We start from the raw sequence: 20,410 nt of genomic DNA on the forward strand, positions 1-20,410 counted from the left end.
ACTGAGACATAATGGAGACCTAGAAGAACAGCTGAACAGACCTATGGAACAGCTGTCCTGCCCTACATAAGAGGTACTACAGACAAAATCAGTAAGATACTACACAGGCATCACATCAAGACTGCCTTCAAAACAGACAGAAAAACAGCAGCCATCCTAAGAAACCCCAAAGATAAAATTGACCTGGAAAACCAAGGCATATATGAAGTTCCTGTGCCTCATGCCCTACTACATACATTGGACAGACCAATAGAAGAATAAGTACCCACCTGGATGAACACAAAAATGCAGTAAAAAAGCTGGAACACACTTCTTCACTAGTCCAACACATGAAAGCAATAGGTCATAGCATCAACTTCAATGGCACCAAAACCCTAGCCACTATAGAAAACCCTAGCTACAGAATTATCAGATTATCAGAGAAGCCATAGAGATTGAAAAAAGACCTGAAAGCATGAATAGAAGAGATGACTCCACCAGACTGTCAATTATTTGGAAGCCTGCACTCACAAACAAAAAAATCTTCACACCACAAGCCAGGCAAACATCTGGGCACAAACAGACCCCCCCCCGATACCTCCAGCTCAAACACACCCCAACCAGGCACCCAGATGAAACCTAGCTTCCTAATAAATGATAGCCATCCATTTACTCAGAGCCAAGCCACACTAAAAGCCTCCAATACAGGAAACACAATATTGCCAGCCAATCAAGACAAAAAAAGCTACAAAACAGACAGAAGATATTAGAAACACCAATCAAGCAGAACACAGCAAACTCCAAGACCAATAAACACAGACCCAACTTCCAACCAATCAGGATGAAGAAAAAACCATTCTGGCACAGCAGTAGGCTAGCACCAAATTTAAAACAGAAATGGCTGTGAAAGTCTGACTCACAGACAAACGCTATACAGAAGCCTGATGATGGCAGATGAGATTCTGCCGAAACGTTGCTACAACTTTAAAAGCACAACTATAATGACGTGGGAAAATACCCGAACAAAGCTGAATACCCTACATATAAACACCCGCGAAAACTTAAGAATATATATATATATATACATACATATATACATACATATATATATATATATATATATATATATATATATATATATATATATACACACATAAAGACATAAATACTTACATAGTAGTAAAAAGCACCAACAAGACAGGGATGCAAAGGAAACAGATGCACTATCTTACTCAACTAGTGTCTCTTTCTAATTAATAATAATAAGCACAATAGCTTTGAAAAAGGATGGCCCACAAAATGCATCTTAATTGAAATTAAGTGAAACACTGAGCAGCAGATGATGTTGCAATATGCAAAACTTTCGCAAAGTATTCATCCTCAAAATTAAGTGTGCATGCACTGTGCAATTAATTACACTAGTCATTTAACCGCAATTGGAGTCGCTCCAGCAACTCTGGCATGTATAATCATAATAATCAGCCTGTTGGAGGATAAATAGCATTCTTTTAGATTCCTTTCAAAGGTGGGAGAAATCTCGATCTGTTAGGGTTTGAGCTGTCTTACTTGGCTAGTTCCTTGTTGATTATGTTCTCTGTAGACAAATCTTGGATTAAGGGAGTTCACCAAAATTACCTGATAAAAACTGGGCGAGGTTTATTGGGACTTCACTTCTGTGTATTTTTTTCTAGTCAGCCTATGCCAATTGAATAACAAGGAACGAAACATAGATTAAAGAATTAATGGCTTAGGATTTGATCAAAGTTTGCCCCTTGTGCTATATGGATATCCTGCTTCTAATTTAATTATTTCAAAGGGTCAATACTCTTAAGTATGCCAAACATTAAGTCTATCTCCTTTCCTTTCCTTTCCTTTCCTTTCCTTTCCTTTCCTTTCCTTTCCTTTCCTTTCCTTTCCTTTCCTTTCCTTTCCTTCTTTCCTCTCCTCTCCTCTCCTCCTCTCTTCTCCTCCTATCTCCTCTCCTCTCCTTCCTTTTTCTCCTGCCCTCTTCTTCTTCCTTCCTTCCTTCCTTCCTTCCTTCCTTCCTTCCTTCCTTCCTTCCTTCCTTCCTTCCTTCCTTCCTTCCTTCCTTCCTTCCTTCCTTCCTTCCCTTCCCTCCTTCTCCTCTCCTTTTCTTCTTTCACCTGTCCTCTCCTCTTCCTTTCTTCCCTGTTCCACCTGCCTCCCTGCCTCCTTACTTAAAACTATCTCTACCAAAATCTTGCAATTCTCCAAATGCTCTCATCTAAGAGGGGGATGCTGGAAACCTCAAGCATTCTCTCTTGAAATCTTACAAGATAAGACAAACACACGAGATTTATGGCATTTTTAAAATCCTTCCATCGGTACTGAATTTTATGACTCCATAATTCTGTTAGGAATTGTGAAACACAATGGTTGATGCTTTGACATTGCCTCAAGACGTCCATTTTATACCGGGTTGTCCATGCATAAATATATTTCTAAAGAAGTTATTTATGATCCAAATATAAAATGTTTATTGAAAAAAACAATGAAGAAGGAATGAAACAATAGTTAGCAACTGAATGGCAACCTGAGAATCTGGTCAAAATCTTGCCAGTTATGGTATTAATACCCATATTAAAAATGAAATTATGTGTACAATTTAAATTTAAAAAACCCTGTTTTTTCTTGACTACTTTTCCATCAATGAAATGATGTGGAGGGGCTAACATTACTCATTTTCCAACACGCTTCCTTGATTGAATTGAATTTTCTGGATTGTCACCACATGACCCGGAATTGAAGATAGGATCTCCCATTATTTTAATGAGGAACTTGAATCTTCCAAGACTTTTCAATAGCACACATATGAGAAGAACTCCATAAGAATCTCATTGTGTGAGATTCAAACGTCGGTGTGTTAAAAAAATTATATTGTCACAATTCCAAGAATTACGCTCAATTTATCAGAAAATGAAGTTGTTCCTCTTCAGCAGACACATTCATTCATTCATTCATTCATCCATTCCATTCATTTATCCATTCCATTCATTCATCCATTCCATCCATTCCATTCCATTCCATCCATTCCATCCATTCCATCCATCTATTCAATTTTTATTGCCACTGAATTCAATCAAGTGATTCTGGGTGGCTTAAAACAAACAATTTAAAATACAGTAAAACAATATTTGTTCTCACTATACATAAAGCACAACCCACGGAAAATGTGCTGATTTTTCTGGAGAAACTGATATCCCAGCATAGTTAGCTGTATGTTGCTTTAAGCCAAGGAAAAAAGAAATGAAAACAATATAGTATTCCTAAAAAAATGGCACATCAACCACAAATACTGTCATCAAAGATGTCCTTTGTTAAATGAGAAACATCTATATTTCTTTTGCTACACATCTTTCTTCTTTAATAAAGTGTTCATTCTATTTTTCTGTTTAGGTAAAGAAATATCTCTGAAAGGAAAATCCAGTGGGTCACAGGTTGTCCAGTAATGCAATATAATCTGACACTGCATTTATCACAAATGCTCTAGGTAACTACAGAATATGTAGGTTTAAAAACAAGTACAATTCTACAGATTTTGTGTATTTTCCATGAGCACACCTTGATTTGGCTTAGGAAATGAACCAGAGGTAGGATTCAAACTTTTTTACTACTGGTTCTGTGGGCGTGGCTTGGTGGGCATGGCTTGGTGGGTGTGGCTTGATGGGCGTACCTTGGTGGGCATGGCAGGGGAATGATACTGTAAAATCTCCATTCTCACTCCACTCCAAGGGAAGGATACTGCAAAATCCCCATTCCCTCCCCATCCCACTAACCTACTTTCCAGCTCCGTTCTCCTGTGCAGGGCAACAAAAGAAGACTGGGGAAGGACAAAGTCCAGCTGGGCAGAGCAGGGAAGAGGAAGAACAAGGGAGAGGGAGTTCAGAGGAAGACCCAGGCCCACCCCCTCTTCATCCTAGGACATGCAGGAAGGAATGGAAAAGAGAACAATGTGGGTTGCATGGCTTATGGGGGAGGAAAGGGCCCTGATTCCCTTCATTAGCCACACCTGCGGATGAGAGTTTAAAAGAAATGCATGCTGTGTGTTGCAGCTTCTGGGAGCAAATGTGAATTTATCTTGTGTTGACTTCGCTCATCTGTGTTCCTGGTGTCTTCCCAACTATGTTGAGTTATTGCCATGCCTTCAGATCTGGGAATTCTTGCTCCTGCCCTGTCGGACTAATTGCCTTATTTTGCCTTGATTGGACTTATAGTTACACTTTTTGTTGACCATGTTTTGGACTTGATTCTCTGCAGCCAAAGGCTGTTCCTGGGAGAGTTTTTCTCCAGCCAGAAGGTAACCAGGACATTGGGGGCAAAGTGGGAGCTAATATAGGGATTCCTACTGATTATCTCACTGTATTGCCTTTGTGGCATGCTGCAGGTCATCATATCACATAAATACTACACACAGAACAGCCCAGTTCCCTGAGGATGGGATGCAGCCAGAGGTGGGCTTCACATAATTTAATAACCAGTTGGCCTAGCGCAGAACCAAAAATGTGAGAGTGCGTGGCTTGAATGCAGCTTCAAACAAAAAGCAATTTCATGAACGTGGCTTCCAGCACACCTTCTCGGGCAGCTGCGCTCAGTAGAGCAGATGAGGTGCAGAAATCAGCTGGGCTGGGTAGGCAGGGCGAGCGAGCCAGAGAGTGAGATATATAGGATGAGATAGGATGGTCTCAACTACCAGTATGGGCGAACCGGTCCAAACCATCAGCAGCCCACCTCTGGCTCCAGCACAAGTCCAAAAGCTTGGAAGACTAAAGCTCTGGTCCTGATGACGGACTCAGATTGAATGCTGCAAGATGACATCTTTTTCTAATATAAATTGGAAATAATAAACTAGACCTGGATATCATGAACCATTTGGACAACAATTGGACAACGCTTGGCTTTCAATTACATAAAGCTGTAAGAGTCAGAAAACTTACTGGTGCAGGTCTTGTTGAATTTGGGGTTCTCTTGAGGGGACCCCTTCAGTCGGCACTGGAACCGGTGCTGCCAAAATTCCTGAAACCATGGATTTCGCTGGTTGGTTTCTGGCTGAAGCTTCAGGTAATAATCATCAAACCATTTCACACCAGGAGACTGGAGTTTGATTGTTATTCCACCAGCAGCTTCACGCTGGTAGCCATCTGTCACATCATACCTGTCAGCCCAGCCATCACTGCAGAGATTTAAAAAAAAGGGGGGAAATGTTTTTGTGTTAAAGAAGGCTCCTTTGAAACATGAAAGGGAATTGTTGGAATATGTTCTTGGCAATAACCAGGGGATCTGAAGTTAACAAGGGCTGCGGAGAAGACAGAGAAGGCACAGAAGACACCTTCTGTGCATGCAACCCTAAGTGCATGCAACACTTACGGTTCCTTCAGGTTTAAGTTGTTTATGTCCACATTGGAAGTGAGCTGAGTTTTGGCATCTTATCTTGGATAGCAGCTCATATTGCAATTCAAAGGAAGAGTCACCAGCCAAATTAGATCAACCAGAGGTATCAGGTGGAAAGCATCAGACTGAAAATGTGGACCTATCTAAAATTGTTTGGAACCTGTGTCAGCCATGCATACCTGCTGAGGTCTCATTCTTCTCAGCAATTATTCTACAACTAAGGCAACAAACCTAGAATGAATTCAATTAATGATCTGAAATGAAGGCTAAAAGAGTATTCTTGTAAGGCACCGGGGCTAATTCATAAGATTGGATTCATTAATTTATTAGTTCTGGATGGTTCTCAGAATGCTGATTATGATTTCTCATAGGATTGAGCATTATGATTATACAATTTAATATTTTGCAAAGTTTAATTCTAGGGTCACTCAACATTTTTGTGTAATTGCCTACATGATTATGGGGTTTGTTTGAAATTTTGATCTGGTTAGTGTTGTTGTTGTTGTTGTTGTTGTTGTTGTTGTTGTTATTATTATTATTATTATTATTATTATTATTATTATTATTATTATTATTATTATTATTATTATTATTATTATTATTATTATTATTATTGTTGGAATCTGGGCCCATTATACCATTTAATGAAATGCTGAACCTTTGCCATGGAATTGAATGAAGCCATTTTGAGATGTCTATGGTACAGTGGTGGAATTCAATTTTTTTTACTACTGGTTCTGTGGCCGTGGCTTGGTAGGCATGGCAGGGGAAGGATACTGCAAAATCCCCATTTCCTCCCCATCCCACTAACCTGTTTTCCAGCTCTGTTCTCCTTTGCAGGGCAACAAAAGAAAACCCAGCCGATCAGCTGGGACTCGGGAGGCAGAGAATAGATGAGGGCGGGGCCAGTCAGCGGTGGGATTTGCTGGTTCTCCTTTCTACTCAAAATTTCTGCTACTGGTTCTCCAGAACTGGTCAGAACCTGCTGAATACCAGCTCTTCTATGGTACCCTGGTGTATTCTCACAAAAAGTCTGTTTTAGGAATGATTACATATGTCTTTTGGTTTGGCTTAGGTTCTCTTTTTCCTAATATGAAACTCATGTTTCTATAGCTCACAAATTATCTGTTAGACTATCTCACCAATCTATGAGGTTGTAGATTTGTGAAATAATCTGACAGATAATTTGTCGTGGAATATTATAAATTTGCAGATTAAGCTGCTCTTGAAAACCTCTTTGGAAACTTAAACTTGTAGTTGTGGAGAATACGTGTAGCTCAGGTTGAATTGTTGGGTTCTTGGCAAGCTTTTTTTTTTTTTTTCTCCTTGCAGATATTTCATTTCCAGGCTAATTTTTCCCAGGCAGCCCAATGTAGCCCACAGGAACTAGAATTTTAACTAGTGCAGTTTGATGAATGACCAACATTATACTTCCTTCGAAGTCATGCCCCCTATTTTTAACATAAAATCATTGGTTATTGATTCACTTTAGAGTCAAATTCAAAGTTTTGGTTTTGTACTAAAATGTTTTGCTTGTTTTGCAAGTTACTCTTCAGGACTGTGTCCTCCTGTAATAATAACCTGTCTGAACATCAAGATTATTCAGCAAATGGAAATTACCTTTTACTTGTGGAGCATTTTAGTTATGGAATTGTCTCTCCAAAAGTATACACTCTTCCTTGTCCATATTAGTCTTCTCTAGACTTAACAGCTTTTAGATGTATAGAAATTACAATTTTCAGAATGTCCAGCCCATCTGGCCATCATTCAGTTACTGGTTGAAGATGTTTTTCTTTATTTCACTGGAAGAAGGCCACGCTTAAAGCACTGGAAATTATACCTTCAAGTATGGTTTACCTGAATCAGTACTGTCTTATTTCTTTATTGAATTTAAACGTCTTTTGGGGTATTTTATTGCTTCTTTTCATTCTGTGTTAAAAATTGCCTTTGAATTAATATTAGCAAGAGGTAGACCATGTCAGAGAGAGAGGAAGGGAGGGAGGGAGGGAGGGAGGGAAGGAGGGGGATGGAAGGAAGGAAGGAAGGAAGCGGAGGGGAGGGAGGGAGGGAAAGGAAAGGAGAGGAGAGGAAAGGAAAAGAAAGGAAAGGAAGACAAAAAGAAAGAGCTAGAGAGATATTAATAGAGGGAGAAATAGTGGGAAAAGAAGAAAGAGAAGAGACAATATGTAAGGGGGGAAAAGAAGAAAATATGCCTTTTAAATATCTCTCCCTTTGGTCTTATTCACCACTTGAATCTGACTTTTCTCAAATTGTCACAAAAGCGTATGGGTCCTAAAAAGGCAGGTAAACATGAAAGAAAGAAGATTGGTTCCCATGTCTGATTTAGCAGCTGCTCCTTCAATTTGTTCTTATATACCTCCTCACTGGCACTACGCAATCCTTTTTTATGGATAAATTACTGTACGGCTCAATTTTAGTGAGCTTCAGTTGAAACTTCTACAGCCGAACCTTCATTGAAATTCCTGGCTGATGCCACACACAAATCAGATAAAATGAAGTAAGAGGATTTACTTCACCCACCAGTGAGAAATCCTGGAATTACTGGAAGACAACTTTGTCCAATAAAGCAACAGGTTTACTGCATGATGAAAATAATGCAAAAGAGCAACTATTTGTCCAAACCTCTGACAGTTTATTGGGGCAGTAAAAACAAATGAGCTACATCAGCTCTAAATGTCTATGGAGATTCTCAGTCATTCAGGTTATGGTTGTCTCAAAAGTACTTTTTCAAGAGGCAGCTGGACTTTCTGGTTTTTCTTCGAAGACGTTTCGCTTCTCATCCAAGAAACTTCTCAAGCTCTGACTGGATGGTGAGGAATGGAAGGATTTATATTCCTTGCTAACAGCTGGTCATTTGCATCCTTTTGGAGGGTCTTTGGGGACACTTGGAGGTTTGTCTGAGTCCTCAGAGTCACCTGAGTAGTGCAAATGGGTGTGGAGCAAAATAGGTGTGTTGAACTACTCAGGTGACTCTGAGGACATAAATAAACCTCCAAGTGGCCTCAATGACTCTCTCAAAAGGATGCAAATGACCAGCTGTCTCCAAAGAGCATAAATCCTTCCATTCCCCATCATCCAGTCAGAGCTGAAGACGCTTCTTGGATGAGAAGTGAAACATCTTCAAATAATAACAAGAAAGTCCAGTTGTCTCTTGAAAAAGCACTTTGGAATGATCAGGTCCAAAGACTACCTGGAGGCAGCGGTTGGAGAGATGATAGAACTTTGGATTCCATGAATACAGGAAACATAAGACACTTTTGGCCGCTACCAACATCACAATTCTTTTCATTGGTATACAGGTAGTCCCTGACCTATGACCACAATTGAGCCCAAACCTTCTGTTGTTAAGTGAGACATTTGTTAAGTGAGTTTTGCCCCATTCTATGACTTTTCTTTCCATAGTTGAATCTGGCTTCCCCATTGACTTCGTTAGAAGGTCATAAAAGGTGATCGCATGACCATGGGATATTGCAAACGTCATAAATATGAACCAGTTGCCAGGCATTTGAATTTGGATCATAGGATCATGGGGATACTGCAAAGGTCATCCCTGTGAAAAACGGTCACAAGTTAACATTTTTCACTGCTGTTGTCACTTTGAATGGTTACTAAATGAACTAAAGGACTACCTGTAATGTGGAGAACCTGTAACCATAGCTGGGGGTTTCCTAACATTTCATGCTTAGACAAAATGTTTGGGATCCTAGCTATTTTTTGTTTTTGTTATTGAACAAAAGAACTGAATGAAAAGATTCAACCTTTTTATGAACATTGGAATACGTTGGCATGACTTCATGTGCTTCATGGGGACATGACCACCACCTGAATATTTTAACTATAAGCTGAGCCTATTTGTAAAATCTATACTGATCCCTATACAAAGTTTGGCAAGAGCATGACTCAAGCTGGTGAAAATTGTGATTTTAGAGCAGCACGACTGGCATAGATAGGATCAAGGAGGACTACCTTATACAGAATGTAAATAAGAAACTGAAGATGAGGATGACCATGAAGATGAAGATGAAGTTGATGAGTGAAGGCCAGGATGAGGATGATTACTACAGCTTGCTCCAGTTGTGTACGCTGATTCTTCCAGAGATCACTGTAGTACAAAAAAATAGCATTTCAACACAAGCACTGGTCAAAACCATACAACAAGGCTCCATGTGGGTAGAGTCAACACTTCTAGTAATGCAACCTAGCCCCAATCTGGCAACCTCAAGAAGTGTTGGGAAAGTTAGGATGGGAAAATTAAGGTTAGTAATTCTATTGTCTATTATTATTATTATTATTATTATTATTATTATTATTATTATTATTATTATTATTATTATTATTATTATTATTATTACCTTTATTGTCAGAGTACAACATGTGTACAATGAGACTGGCTGAGCCTCCCTTCGTGCACCCCCCCAACACAACTCAGTGAGGACAGAAGTCCCTAACCCAGTCCCAATCTTATTACACGATGTGACCTTGTTGCACAACACACCGGCCCCGCAAGTCTATCCTACTATGTTGACATGAAGTTATTTTCCTTTCAGGAGTCTGACAGTCTACGGGTAGAAACTGTTCTTCAATCTGTTGGTACAGCTGACTATGCTTCGATATCTCCTATCCGATGGTAGGAGAGTGAAGAAGTGCTGATGTGAGTCATTCCTGAGAATTTTCCTCACTCTTCTAAGACAGCAAGCCCCCAGCGAGGTCATCTAGTGGTATCAGGGAACAGCCCACGATGTTTTGTGCTGTGCTCACCACCCTCTGTAATGTATTTCTATCCAGCTGTCAAGCCAGCAGGCCACACTGTAATGCAGTATGTGAGGACACTTTCTATTGTGGACCGGTAAAAGAAGGTCATCAGTCGTTGTTCCACTTCATTCTTTCGCTAGACCCTAAGGAAATACAGTCTCTGTTGGGTCTTTCTGGCCACCTGGGTTGTGTTGATTTTCCAGGTGAGATCTTCACTGAGGTGGACTCCCAGGAATTTAAGGGAGGAAATTCTCTCCACACAGCCCCCCTCAATGTAAAGTGGGACTTCTTCCAGAAGTCTAACACCATCTCCTTTGTCCAACTAAGATTTAGCATATCTGGTGGTTCCCAGATTGGGTTTAAAAGGTAAAGGTTTCCCCTGACCAGTCATGCTTGACCCTAGGGGGCAGTGCTCAGCTCCATTTCGGAGTCTGCATTTTCTGAAGACACTTGTCATGTGGACTGCATGACTATCACTGCTGCGTATGGAACACTATTACCTTCCCACCGAAATGGTACCTATTTATCTAGGTACGCAGGAGCTGGAGCAACTTATAGGTGCTCACTCCATCATGCAGCACTTGGGTCTTGAACCAGGGCTGCCAACTTTCCAGCTGACAAGCACAGGGTCTTTAACTGCTAAGCCATCACACTCATTCATAGGTAATACTTGTGTGCCACGAAATTGCACTTGAACAGAATATAAATGGACTCACCAAATTATCCATTCTGTTTTTGGGCAGAAAATGAACGAAAGGAGTAGACCTGTGCATTCGTCTTTTTTCTTTTAAATGAAGACAAGAAATTCCCCAATTGATGCTTGGGAGTGAGTTTCATCATTTAAAGTGGCAATAAATCAATTGTTTTCCCACTGACTTTTCTCCCTCGTTGCCAGCATAACAATAGCAAAAGATAGTTTTATTATTTATCATTTTACATATAATCATTTCCATTCTCTCCTGGGCTACAAACAAATATCATTCTAGGATATTGTAGGAGAAAATGACTATCCATCAGAAAAAGATGATGGAGGATAAATAGAGAGCTTCAAGTGGGTTTTTGGGGGGAGGCCAATAAAGAGAAAAATTAACATTTCAGGCATTTTTAAAAATGAAAAAGAAAAAAAGAATGAGAAAAAAATCCATTGCAACTCTGCTCTAATTGTGGAAAATGTCAGCTGCAGAGACAAGGAAATTGAAGACAATCACTAATGGAACTGAATATGAATTTTCAATAGATCCTTTGGATAAGACGTTACTTATTAAAATCCTGATAGATTAAAATATTAAGGGATTGACTGATAAGACAGGTATGATATTTAATGGAATGCTGATGGCAACTAAGCAGAATTGAATTAAATCATGACAATGAACTAACATTGTAAACCACAGAATCCTAATAACAATTGCTGGCAGTGATATTGTAAGAATCCATATGGTGTTAATGATTGTAATATTGAGAACTTTTTTCCCCATCAACTGAACTGGTGAAGCCTAGAGTTACAGTGGAGGCAAATAATTAAAGTTTTCCCCCATGTCGAAGTCCTGGGTGGGTTGCTTCCAACCATCTATTTGTGTTTATATGATTAAAATAGCTGTGCAATAATTAAAGTCTGCCAATATCAAATCCAACAGTAACAAGGGAAAAAAGCAATATTTTCAGGCTATTAGTTTTGGATCCTTGTTTGGGTGTCACGGTGGCCTAGAGGTGGAGACATTTGTGTCACAATCAGGAGGCTGTGAATTCGATCTTAGGCGGTGGCAGATGTTTCTCCATCTGGGTTACAAAGAGTAAATATTTGCTGGGAACTCTGCACAGACATCAGGAAGGGCAACTGGCCAGTAAATGTTCATCTCCATTTAGTCACCCTGACTCCATCCTGCCTTCACCCCGAAGGGAGTGATGCAAGGGATTACGGGGTCATAAAAAGAAAGAGAGCGTTGGATCTTTGTTTCAAAATCTCAAAAAGTTCCAATTGCAAGCATCTTCCACAATAAAAAAAAAAAAAAAACATGGAGGACTGCTTCTTCATCACATATAAAGGTCTTCCTTTTTTATATATTTTTATTTGTATTTCACATCATCATCATTTTTCGGTACTGTGAAAATATTACCACTTTGATAGGTAATATGAACTATGCAATTTGCAATACGTGTAGATGCAAAGAATCAGGACCACAGGTTAAACCCCAGTTAAGCTGATTTATCGCTGATGTCTATATCCAAGGATCTAGTCAATGGAGAGTCTATGCTAGTTAGAGTTCGAGTCTGACTGGCTGAAGGTTGGTTCAAACTTCTAACCTTCCAAAGTCAGTAAAATGAGGACTCAGATTTTTGGGAGCAATAGGCTGACACTGTAAACCAGGGGGTCTTCAGACTTGATAGCTTTAAGACTTGTGGACTTCAACTCCCAGAATTCCTCCTCCAGTCATGTTAGCTCAGGAATTCTGGGCGTTGAAGCCCACAAGTCTTAAACTTGCCAAGTTTGAAGACCCTTGCTGAAAAGTGATCAGAGAGTGATGTAGAGCACTGTGGTGATGTAAAGCAGTATATACATCTAAGTGCTATTGCTATCATGAGTGTATTAATGGAACACATGGAATGGAATATCTGGGATACATTTGAAATCCCAGTTCCCTCTGAAGTGACCATTTATTTATTCATTTGGAAATTTATATTGCCATCTATTCACACATGGCGACTCAAAGCAGCTGACAAGAATATAAAAAATACACATTTATATATATTTTAAATATAAAAAACAATAAAACTAATAAAAGAGAGAATCATATAATACATTAATAACATAATATAATAAAACATCTCCCCACATCCCCACCCCAGCAATAACACACCACACGAGTCATTTGATGGGCTCCATCCCGCTCTGGATTCCCCAGGCCCGCTGGAAGAACCAGGTCTTCAGTGCCTTCCGGAAGAGTGTCAGAGTGGGGGCCATTCTACTCTCTGGGGGAATGATGTTCCAGAGGGAGGGTACCACCACAAAGAAGGCCCTTCTTCTGGGTCCCACCAGGTGTATCTCCCTCGGGGATGGGACCCACAACATTCCTTGCCTCCCTGCTCTGGTGGGTCATGTAGATGTGACCAGCAAGAGACGGTCCCTCAGATAACCTGATCCCAAGCCATAAAGGGTGTCAACTCATAAAATATTTCTATGGTCTTTGTAGAGTTGCCAACAGAAAGGGAGAGGGGAGCAGTGCGGCAGCTTGCAAAACCGAAACTGCATTCCATAAATGTTTCAAAGATAGTAACTAGGTGACTGAAGTTTCTGCTGTGCAAAATTCTAACTGGAGAGCATGATTGATGACTCTTGGGTACGGATGTGTCCCATTGGAGAATATGAGTGTATCGTCACTCGGGGGGGGGGGAAACTAGGGTCAAGGGTGACAATGAATTATGTTTCTCAGAGTCGGCTACACCCAGGCAGTGCCGGCATGTTAACTCTCAATAAATCCTTTTTAAGTTTTGGAAGTTTGGCTCGAGACTCATGATTTAAATGGGGGTAACTGCCGGAATCCTGACAAAGGGCTTTAAAGATAACAACCAGCACCTTGAATTGCACCTGGAAGCAAATCGGTAACCAACACAGCTCCCACAAGAGGGGTGATACATGTGTACACTGAGATCTGCACAAAACCATACGGGCCACTGCATTTTGTACCAACTGGAGCTTCCAGATGCTCTTCAAGGGCAGCTCCACGTAGAGCCATCATCTGAGACCAGCACCATGTTGTTGCTACTATTACATGTATGTTCATAGGTATGGCTAATGGTCTCTCACTCACCCACACATGACCGTTTATCACACTTAGGACTGTTGCAGCCATTCCAACGGTCACGTGATTTACATTCTGATGCTTGACAACTGGTTCATATTTATGATGGATGCCAGTGTTCCAGGGATCATGTGACCTTCCGACAAGGCAAGTCAATGGGGAAACCAGATTCACTTAAATGCTAATTTAACAATGGCGGTGACTCGCTTAACAAATGCAGCATGAGAAGTCGTAAAATGGGGTAAAACTCACTTAGCAACATAAAGTTTGGGCTCAGTGATCATGAGCCAAGAACTACCCATATTTCTGAGTAGTGTGCAGAAAGGTGGCCAGCTCCAAGTACATAGAGCATTCCCTGTGTTATCTGTTGTACAAAGCATTGCATATTTGTCTCTTTCTTTTACACGCAGGGGTCTTCAAACTTGACAGCTTTAAGACTGGTGGACTTCAACTCCCAGAATTCCTCCTCCAGTCATGTTAGCTCAGGAATTTTGGGAGTTGAAGTCCACCAGTCTTAAACTTGCCAAGTTTGAAGACCCTTGTTTTACAGGAACAGTGAAAAAATGCTATATCATGCACGCACTCAACCACTTTGCCTGATTGCCATCGTTGCTTGATTTAGGCATGCACCGCCCACGGAAATTGAATACATGAATATATCATTAAAAAATTGAATAAAGAAAAGAAATGGAAATTGAATAAAGAAAATAAACAGAAATTGAAGGAAGGGAATAAACAGAAGTTGAATCAATGAACAAATAAAAAATGAATAGAGAAAAGAAATGGAAATTGAATAAAGAAAAGAAATAGAAATTGAATAAAGAAACGGTGAATAAAGAACGGAAATCATAGAAATTGAATCATTGAATAAAGAAAAATTTAACGAAGGAAAAGAAATCAAATAAATAAAGGAAATAGAAAAGGAATAAATGAAAATTCAATAAATAAACGGGAATTGAATGAGTGAATAAATGAAAATCAAACAAATAAATAAAATAGAAATTGAACAGTTAAATAAAGAGGCCAACATTACATTTAAGATTATCCTTCTCAAAAAAAAAAAAAAAAAAGATTGAAAAAAATGTCTTTGCTTCAATTGTCTTTATCTCAGTCAGCAAATCTAAAATGTCATTTCAAAATACCATTTCAAAGGTAATTATCTTCTCTCTCTCTCTCTCTCTCTCTCTCTCTCTCTCATACAAGAACTTAGTCATTTGCTTGTAAACATGTTTGTAAAATGTGTAGTAGGGCTTCAAGAGGCAGTGAATTAAAAGTGACATGATCTTTTTTTCTGGTGATTTCCCCCTAAGCCTTCTTTTTAAAAATAGATGTAGAACACAGTGATGAACACAACTTCCCTTTCATTTTACAATCATAACAATCCTGAAAGATGTGGTAGATTGTGTAGGAAGTTGTGTGGATTGTCCATCCAATGGGTACCTCCGAATTTAATGATTCTCTGGACTAAGTCCAGATCTGTCTTTTCTTCCCCAAACAAACGTTTTCCAAATGTGTTGGAAGAAGCCTCCATAGCTAACTGTGACAAAATAAAATCATGTTGTAAGCTTCTGAAATTTCTTGCAAGGGATTAAAACAAACAAACAATGAGTTTAATTCTTATGGGACAAATGTGATGTTGCAGTATTTGCATGGTGACAATAAAAACAGCATTTTAGACTTGTAACAATACCACCCCATACTTCTTTATAGCATTCTCTGAGTGGTTTACAATGTCATCATATTGCCCCCAACAATCTAGGTCCTCATTTTACCAATCTTGGAAGGATGGAAGGCTGAGTCAATCTTGAACTGGTCAGGATCGAACTCTTTGCTGTGGGCAGAGTTAGCCTGCAATACTGTATTCTAAACACTGTGCCATCAGAATGCTAATGACTTCATCACATAGATTCTGCCATTAGGTACTTATGGCCTGATGTCTTATGAACCTATAGAAGTGGCAGAATTGATGCATGGTGACACCATTGTTCAGATGTTGTTATTTGCCAATAGATGCTCATGTTTCCCAGATGTTTGGACTTCTGTGCATCAGCCAGCATGATTGCTACAGGAAGTTCTTAGAAGTGAAACACACACACAAACACACACACACACACACACACACATTTCCTGCCTTCCCTTTTTCTCTGAAAGTTCTCAATTGTACTATTGTTAATTGAAATTCAGATGATTAATTGACTTCCATTAATTCCATTCCAGCATAAGGGCTTATGCTTCTGTTATGATCAAATGAAAGAGAAACAAAACAGAACTGTAGTCTGCAATGAAAAGCATAACAATTGCAGAGAAACTAAGAATGCACCGTAAGCTATATCCCATTGAGTTCAATAGTTCTACGTCCCAGATACAGTACATAACATATTGAAGGCAAAGGACAGGGAGACCCTGAGGGCCTGGAGTCATTACATTTCCACAAATGTTCAACCCCTCTTGAATTCTGTTAACTCTTATCTTGGGCCAATTTAGTACTGACTGTTATATAACAGAACAAGACTCAGGGAATCCCCAACTAAACAGAAAGTTCTTCCTGCTTTGTAATATATGATGGCTAACAAAGATGGGGAAAAATATAAAAGAAAGGAAGAGTCTCATAAATGCTGCCCTGCTAAACAGCTTGGAAGCCTCCTGCATCTGGAATCCATGATTCCCACATAAATTGTTCCAAAATAGAAGTGTCATAACTCCTTCGCACACCAGAAAACCTAATTTTGTTTCATTTTCCCACAACGTGTCCATAACTATATCTCTTGGTGCTATTCTTCTAGCACTGATTATTATTATATCTGCTTGAGTGATGGAAGGGTCTGCCAGGAAGCTGGAGGAGATGGGAGAAGAGTGTGTGAACATTTAATTGGTTTTGTTGTTGTTGTTGTTTTTGTTGTTCGCTTGAAGATTTACAGCAGCTGCCATCTGTGGAATGATTTTCTATTAGATAGCCAAATATAATTCTGACAAATGAAATCTGAAGACTTCAGCAATTCATTCCTGAGTATTTACTATAATAAAGAGATTCCAGAGACAGCCCTGAATTAGAACGGGGTGAGTAACATGAAAACAGTGTGCCATTTAACCAATGAATTTGTTTTGTTGATGGCCTCAAAGTAGTGGTGGGATTCAAATTTCTTTATTACCGGTTCTGTGGGCATGGCTTGGTGGGCGTGGCAGGGGAAGGATACTGTAAAATCTCCAGTCAGAGGTGGTATTTGTTGGTTCTCTAAATTACTCAAAATTTCCATTACCGGTTCTCTATAACTGGTCAGAACCTGCTGAATACCACCTCTGGTATACCACATCAGTGACTGACTGTAGAAAAAAGGAATGTGTAAAAAATTGAATTAACAGCTATAGCATTGCAGTCGACTGTTCTGCATTGAAAGGGTGTAGCAGGGTATATCTTTCTACCCACTATCAACATCAGAACAGAAATATGGCCTATATTCACGCTTCTGTCTATATGAGAGTTGCTACTTGCTTAAATGAAGATCTGATAGGCACCTAACTTTTAAATGGGTAAGTGTGCAGTCCTTGCTCTCTGAGCTTGGTGGTTTTCTTGCAGTCATTTAATTACCAAACTAGGTAACAACATCAGTGCTAATGGGGAGTGGGGTTTGCTCTTATTTTTATATGCTAGTGGCTTGCCCTGTCAGTGTTGGTAGGAGTGGCCTTGGTTGTTCCTTGATTAAGCTGTTGTTTGCTGTTATCTTATTTAGCAGTTCCTTGACTGGGTTTGCTTCTTGATTGTCAGTCTAATATTAACCTCTTACAAGCCTGATCTTTCATTGTCTAGAAAATTAAGGAGGGTTCTTTCTGGATGCTTCCTACACTTCCCTTCCTTCTCTGGGCTGATATCTTTTATTTATTTGTTGGTTTATTTGCATGCTGGTTGTCCAGTCTGTAGCTCTTCTTCCCAATGTATCTCAAGGTCAGGGGTCCACAAACTTGGCAACTTTAAGACTTGTGGACCAACTCCCAGAATTTCTGGGAGTTGAAGTCCACAAGTCTTAAAGTTGCCAAGTTTGGAGACATCTGCTCAAGGTCATTTTCACATAACATTATAGTACACGTGACTCCAGAAAATGGGTATCGTAGAATTTTCTGAGCCCAGTGGTGGTAAAGAACATTTTGTACAAGAATAGATGGACATTTTTTCCCCCAAGGTCTGTTAAATGGGAGCAAACTCCCTCCTGAACAAATATCCAGTTTCCAAGATTATAGCAGAGTTCTAATACTCCAGAGGTTGTCACAGAGAAGAAGGGGTCATCTTATTCTTCACAGCACATGAAGGTAGGACAAGAAGTAACACATGGAAAATCATCTAAGACCGTGATGGCGAACCTATGGCACGCGGGCCACAGGTTTATGCAGGCACATGAACCCCAGGCAAAATTACCTCACTGAGCATGCATGCACCTCCCAGCTGGTTTTCGGCTGGTTTGAGGCCTTTTTTGGCCTCCCAGAGGCTCAAGGGAAGCCTCTGCAGCCTTTGAAGGCCGAAAACCAGGCCCGTTTTGTCACTTCCTGTATTTCCGGAAATACCAGAAGTGACGAAACAGGCCCATTTTTCGGCCTACAAAGGCTACAGAGGCTTCCCTCGAGCCTCTGGGAGGCCGAAAATCAGCTGGGAGGCACAGTGCAGGTAAGGGGGGGAGAAATCATGTGCACATGCACAGGGTGCATGGGGGGGCATGAGCATTGCCTTCTGGATGCTGGCACGTGAGCACATGTGCGCACACAATTTTTGGCACAGGAGCCCAAAATGGTTAGCCACCACTGATCTAAGAGATGATCTAACCTAGAATTAAAGAGAAACTTCCTGGTTGTCAGAACAATTAATCAGTGGAATGACTTGCCTCCCATCCCTGGAAGTTTTTAAGAAGAGATTGGAGAGCCGTTTGTCCAGGGTGATATAATGTCTCCTTCCTGAGCAGAAGGTCAGACTAGAAGGCCTCCAAGGTCCCTTCCCACCCTATTAATCAATATTCTATGTATCTTGATCCTTGCAATAAACCAAACTAAGGAGGCTTTGCAAGACTCTAGCTTTTGTGGTTGTTGTTATGCAAATCCAGCCCCTGGGTAAAAGAAGAGCAAGCTGGGGACCGAAACCCCGGAGCATCTGAAGGAAAACATGAATTTCTGAATCAGGGTATTTCCTTTTGGGAGCAAGCATACAACCTCTGATGTGTGAGCTCGTGCACAATCCAATGCATTCAAATTGCTCTGCAGAAGTGCAACATTAGCTTCCTGCTTTTGACTCAGACTCAGCCAGACAATAGGATCATCAAAATTCAATTTGGCAAGTATCTACAGGAGGGTGGGGGAGGGGGGAAATGGGTTGCCAGCATGGATTTGTTAAGAGAAGTCCTTGCCAGAACCATTTAGTTTCTTTTCTTGACAGCAGTTGAACGTCACAGTTGGGAAAGCAACGGAGAAGCAGTTGGGTGATCGTGTGCCTTAGTCTGTTAACAAGCATCAGTGCTACAAAGGCTTGTTCAGAATAACAGAATAGCAGAGTTGAAAGGGACCCCAGAGGCCCGCTAGTCTACGAACCCCGACCCCCCGGCTCGAACAGAAGACAAATGGCTGTCCATTCTCTTCTTCAAAACCACCCAGGGTTGGAGCACCTATAATTTCTGAAAGCAATGCTTTCCACTGATTGATTGTTCCCACTGTTGGGAAATTTCTTCTTAGTTTTAGGTCAGATCTTTCTCTGATAAATTTACTTCTTGTCCTGCCCTCAGACGTTTTGGAGAATAGATTGTCCCCCCTCTTCTTTGGGACAGCCCCATAAATATGCTGCACGCTGCTTTTCTTCCTCAGACTAAACATAACCCAGTTCTTGCAACCGTTCATTATATGTTTTAGTCTTAACCCTCTCATCGTCTTCGTTGTTCTTCTCTGCACTCTTTACTCTGTACCAGTGGTGGGATTCAAATTTTTTTTTTTATTACTGGTTCTGTGGGTGTGGCTCGGTGGGCGTGGCAGGGGAAGGATACTGTAAAATCTCCAGTCAGAAGTGGGATTTGCCGGTTCTCCAAACTACTCAAAATTTTCACTACTGCTTCTCCAGAACTGGTCAGAACCTGCTGAATACTACCTCTGCTCTGTACTCTTTTGGGGGGTACTAATCTTGGGTACTAATCTTCTGTAGAAGATATAACTTTTTGTCCTTTAATCACCCTATAATTCCTTGAGATGAGGTGGAGTCACGGCAACTGAATGGAGCCGAGCGTTTACTAGCCAGATGCCCTTCCTGTGGCCAATGCGGAGTTCACGCCATCTATATTCTCATTGTGCCCAGAGAGAGAAATACCTGCCTCTACCTAGGATCGAACTCACAGCCTCCTGATTGTGAGGTGAGAGCTCTACCTCTAGACCACTGCACCACTTCATCTTCTAGAAGATAGATGCCTAGCCTAAATTCAGGATAAGGATCT

At 40.4% G+C, this 20,410-nt stretch overlaps 1 protein-coding gene across 1 annotated transcript in view; it reads right to left on the bottom strand.

Moving 5' to 3' along the window:
- GRM5 (glutamate metabotropic receptor 5) overlaps nt 1–20,410 on the bottom strand; it is a 243,615-nt gene that overhangs the window by 72,012 nt on the left and 151,193 nt on the right. The window contains exon 3 of the mRNA XM_087967519.1: nt 4,935–5,170. Coding sequence (XP_087823645.1) covers nt 4,935–5,170 — 236 coding nt within the window. The remainder of the gene's footprint in view (nt 1–4,934; nt 5,171–20,410) is intronic.

The sequence above is a fragment of the Notechis scutatus genome, chromosome 5 (assembly GCF_049901735.1).
Source record: "Notechis scutatus isolate UNSWTSFEM ecotype Mainland chromosome 5, rNotScu1.2, whole genome shotgun sequence".
Classification (NCBI taxonomy): Eukaryota; Metazoa; Chordata; class Lepidosauria; order Squamata; family Elapidae; genus Notechis; species Notechis scutatus.